At 30.3% G+C, this 5,272-nt stretch overlaps 2 protein-coding genes across 2 annotated transcripts; both read left to right on the top strand.

The window, feature by feature from the left end:
• The first annotated feature begins 336 nt into the window (after nucleotides 1-336).
• LOC105449098 lies at nucleotides 337-3,339 on the top strand. Its single transcript, XM_011688096.1, has 3 exons — nucleotides 337-423; nucleotides 1,291-3,173; nucleotides 3,286-3,339. Exons 2-3 carry the CDS (start codon nucleotides 1,305-1,307, stop codon nucleotides 3,337-3,339), a joined length of 1,923 nt encoding a protein of 640 aa, XP_011686398.1. The 5' UTR covers nucleotides 337-423; nucleotides 1,291-1,304.
• LOC105449097 lies at nucleotides 3,077-4,563 on the top strand. Its single transcript, XM_011688094.1, has 3 exons — nucleotides 3,077-3,752; nucleotides 3,882-4,373; nucleotides 4,460-4,563. Exons 1-3 carry the CDS (start codon nucleotides 3,551-3,553, stop codon nucleotides 4,561-4,563), a joined length of 798 nt encoding a protein of 265 aa, XP_011686396.1. The 5' UTR covers nucleotides 3,077-3,550.
• Nucleotides 4,564-5,272: the final 709 nt, after the last annotated feature.

Below are 5,272 nucleotides of genomic sequence, written 5' to 3'. Positions count from 1 at the left end.
GAGTTCAGACGTGTGCTCTTCCGATCTAATTTTCTGTAATATAATCGATTGTCATTGACCACAAATTAAAATGTGACTGTAATTATTAATTACATTTTTATTATGTTATATACGTTACAATATGAAGTAATTTAATTGATATTTGCATTAATTTTAAGGTTAACTTATAAATTTACAATTTCATTTTCTTTGTGGTGCAATTATAAACTTCTTCAGGAGGCTTAATTCTAATTGTAATCCTTCGAAATATATTCTTAGTACAGGTAAAAAGCGAGGCTTACATTAAGACAAATACGGTATTGTCAATGTAAATTTATTTTTTGTTATAAAGGATAATACTTTTTGGGACCATCGAGTGGATCTATTAAGTTGGATACAGATTCGAAAATAAGAAATATATCTTGCAGATATAATTATCTTCTGGTATGTATAAAAACGGCCATATATTCTCCGCCAAGTATACATGACCTCATACTCATTTTACATTATTTTATGCCTATACACTAATTCGGTACTGCAATATTGTGTATATACTAATAATGCCAAACACATATAATAACTGCCCCAGCAGAGCAAAGAAAAATCTATAAAGTTTGAAATTTTGAAATTTTCTGTAATATAATCGATTGTCATTGACCATAAATTAAAATGTGACTGTGATTATTAATTACATTTTTATTATGTTATATACGTTACAATATGAAGTAATTTAATTGATATTTGCATTAGTTTTAAGGTTAACTTATAAATTTACAATTTCGTTTTCTTTGTGGTGCAATTATAAATTTCCTCAGGAAGCTTAATTCTAATTGTAATCTTTTGAAATATACTCTTAATACAGGTGAAAAGCGAGGCTTATATTTAGACAAATATGGTATTGTCAATGTAAATTTATTTTTTTTTGTAAAGGATAATACTTTTATTCCTAATGCAAAAGGGATGCATTAATTCCACATTTTGTATTAATATTTGAGTACAAGTAAATATACATATATTTTATTTTTTCTTTATTTTTATTTAATATTTTTACAAAGGACAAAAGTATGTTTCGTTATCAAATCAGAAAATTGTATATCCTCGTAACAATCTAACTATAACTTTATATAATAATTTTTTTAACATCATGGATATTGCTGAACTATTATTCCAATTATTATTTATATGCATGTATTATTATTGTTGTTATGCAATTTTTCCTGATTTATATTATCTCTATTTCGCATATTTAAAAATATTTATTAATATATAAAACCGTATGAAGAACTTAATTTATTACGTTTTTTTATAAAGGACTGAACTTAATTATGATGAACAAACGAAAGTATTGGTATAGTGCTCGGTACAAGCGCAAATTGCTAAAGCAACAACTTGATTTTGTATTTGATAAACTGCAACATGAACAAATATTTTCCCTTGACGACTCTAATGAAAATGAAGAGGATCTTACATCACTTTCAAATACACTTGATAACAATGAGAATTTGCAACTTACCAATAAAGAAGCAACAGACAAAACTACAAAAAGAAATGAAGTAGAAAGGAACAATGTAGTACAACATAACAACGAGTGCGGAAACTTTAACAATGACGAAGATATGCCCGATCAAAGTATACTAGATGATATCTTTCATGATGAATGTCCAAACGATATTTCCTCAGAAACAGAGAGTGAAAATCAGAATGGTTTAAACGTAGATAGACTGCAAAAAAATCTTGCTTACTGGGCATCAAGCGAAAGAATAACTCGAACATCCGTTAACAAACTTCTGCAATTACTGCGAGAAGAACGGGATTTGCAACCTTTGCCAGTAAATGTTCGAACTCTTCTGAAAACACCGAGATCAATTGATAAACCGATGACAATGGAACATGGACAATATTGTCATTTTGGAATTGAAGCTGGCTTGATTTTTATTTTTCAAACGTGCAATAGCGCACTTATACCAGATGAAGTTATTTTGTCAATCAACATCGATGGATTACCGCTTGTTAAAAGTTCCAACAGCCAACTCTGGCCTATTCTTGGAAGTATCCGAAATTTTTACAATAAAAAGCCGTTTCTTATTGGAGCATTTCATGGATACAAGAAACCTCCAGCGCCTGATATATTTTTAAAAAAATTTGTTGAAGAAGCGCAGAACCTGAAAGAAAATGGCTTTTATTATAATAAAAAGATTATTCCATTTAAAATTGCCTGTTACATTTGTGATGCTCCTGCAAGAGCTTACATTTGTTGTATTAAAAATCATACCGGATATTATGGATGTAGTAAGTGTGAAACTCGAGGAGAATACAGAGGGACCGTTGTATTTCCTGAATTAAACGCTCGTCTGCGTACTGCAGAGTCATTTAAAAATCAGACTCAAAAAGTTCATCATACAGGAATATCACCATTGCTAGCGCTCAACGATGATTTAATCTCGGACGTGCCACTTGACTACATGCATATAGTATTATTAGGAGTTACGAGAAAAATGCTGCAGAAAATGACTGGAAAACTAAACCCCATGAAATTGAGTACCCAGCAAATAAATGAAATTTCATTGAGATTAATAAATCTGAGAAAACATGTTCCATGCGAATTTGCTCGTAAATCAAGAAGTTTGGGAGAATTGGATCGAATGAAAGCTACGGAATTCCGTCAATTTCTTTTGTACACTGGAATAATAGCATTACGCAAAATTGTTCGAGATGATGTATACAAACATTTCTTGCATCTTTCCGTGGCCATTCGTCTTCTTGCGACGTCAAATCTGAAGTATGAAGAAAATAGATACGCAAAACAATTATTGGAAAAATATATTATTGATTTTCAAAGACTTTATGGAATTGAGGTTACGTCTTATAACGTTCATGGATTGCAACATTTAGCTGATGACGTTTTAAAATGGGGAGCGGTAGATGATTATTCGGCTTTTATATTTGAAAATTATTTGCAAGAGATCAAGAAAATGCTTAGGAAATGTGATAAACCTTTGGAGCAATTACAGAATAGAATCTACGAGTCCAGGAATACAGATTTTAAAGAAGTGGTCAATACTCATGATGATAATTACGAATTGAGAAAAGAATACAATGGAGGGCCTTTACTAAATCAATGTACTGCTCCTATGTACAAAGAGATGAGATATCGTGGATTCAGATTCACAACGTCAAAACCGAACAATTGTTGTGTAACAAATGATGACAGAATTATGCTAATAGAAAATATTTGCAAACGAAATAATTTAGTAGTTGCAATTATTAAACAATTAAAATTCGTTCAAACATTTTTTAATTCTCCAGCACCTTCAACATGTTTTGGAATTGGAGAATACACTGGAGATTCTTCTCGATTGAAAGTAATTGAAATTTCATGCATTGTCAACAAAGCTGTTGTGTTCCCTATTACTATAGAACATGAAAATTCAAATTCTAAAAATAATGTATTGATTCTTCCACTCTTACTGGCTCATAAATTTAATGAGTATCAGTACATTTTCAGTCGCGTAAAAAAATACGTACGTGCCTACAATATAATATTTATTCTACAGAAAAATAATAAACCAAAATGGCTAGCAAGTATTCTATTATACATTTTTTGGACGAAGAAACAGTAGAAATCGTGCCTGTTTCTTGGATAAAAGAAAAAGCCGACGGCAAGACTGAATGCTATTGGCCACCGACTAACTTCCCAGCAAAGCTCATTATGCGCGCAGCGTGTCCAGATGAGAAATATTCTCTTCATGCATGCAGAGTTATGCAAACATATGGTAAAATACCTTAAATAAAATTAAATAATTATATATATTAAAAAATATAAATGCAATTTTAATTATTGCTAGAATTATTTCAGTATTTTCGTTTAATTCATCTTTAGTATAATTATTATTCTTTTTTAGATGATTATGCAACAGCCAGGATGTATCTTCCAAAAGCTGAATTTTATTCGGACATTGAATACAAAAGCCAAAATGAATCGTTGGGTAAACGCAAAAGAAAACCCAATAAAATACAGTTTAGTTCATCATCTGAAGAAGAGGAAGAGAGTGAAGAAGAAGAGGGAGAGAAGGAAAAGGAGTCACAAGTTAAAAAAATGAAAGTAATAGCGAAAAAATGTACGATTCCGGAAAGTCTTTCTCGTAAAGCATCAAATTTCGAGAGGTCAAAAGAAATTTTCAAAAACTGTTCAGCGGCACAAAAAGAAGTTGTTTCAACGTTATCAACTTCAACACCGCCAAAAAATATCGTCTCCAAGTCGTCAGATTCATCACTGCCAAAAACAGTTATGTCCAGGCTATCAAGTTCATCACCACCACAAAAATTCGTTTCTAGATCATCATTGATTTCGTCTAACGAAGAAGAAATGTCATCTAACATGTGCCTTCAATTAAGTATGTTATTGCATTTTTATTGATATTACGTGTACATTTATTTTTTATGATTATAAGTTATTATTATGTGGCATTGATCGGAATAGGTAATAATTTGAAAGCACCAAGTCTGGTGAAAACACCTCTTGCAAGAAACTCTCCAGCCCAAATTAAAAATGATTTGCTAAATATGAAAAACAACATACAGTAGTTTAACGTTGTCATCTAGCAAAATAATCTTCTGATTTACTTATCCAGTAAATGATCTTTTCTGTTTCTTTAAAAATCTTTTAAAAATACAAGAAAGGGAATTTAATTGTTTTTATCAGAATTAAATAATTATATTAGGTGTTAAAAAAAAACTAAAACTTTTGCATACACCTATAATAGCATCACAACATATTGTTCGTTATAGCTATTTAACATTTGTAATTGAATATTTTCACTTGTATTTCATACATTTGCTGTAATGTGCAATCACCAAATGTGAACGATTGTATTAGCATTTTAATAAATAAAAATATTGTAGCATATTTTTTTCGTATGTTACAAAATCATTTCATTGATAATACATTGTTTTATTTAAGTAAGCGACGTAGAAACCGACCACCAAAGATTGGATCCATGTTCTAATTCTTCTGCATCCATGCAGACAGGAAAGAAGATAAAAAAAGTTGATAATACACGTAAAAAATAATTTTTATTCTAAAATAAATATGGACAATAAATAAAAATTTTATTTAGAACTTTGTAAATCTATTTTCCAGCATTTGAAAGAGAAGTTTTAAAAAATCAGATGTTAATGAAAACTGCGATCTACGAAATAATGGATACGATCCACGACTTAAGCGACGAGGTTAAAAAATTGCAACAGTCATCTAAAAATAGCAAAGCAAAGGAATAGATCGGAAGAGCACACG

The sequence above is a fragment of the Wasmannia auropunctata genome, unplaced genomic scaffold, assembly GCF_000956235.1.
Source record: "Wasmannia auropunctata unplaced genomic scaffold, wasmannia.A_1.0 LD336078.1, whole genome shotgun sequence".
Classification (NCBI taxonomy): Eukaryota; Metazoa; Arthropoda; class Insecta; order Hymenoptera; family Formicidae; genus Wasmannia; species Wasmannia auropunctata.
The sequence above is the reverse complement of the archived record's forward strand: the minus strand, read 5'-3'. Positions and strand labels throughout refer to the sequence as shown.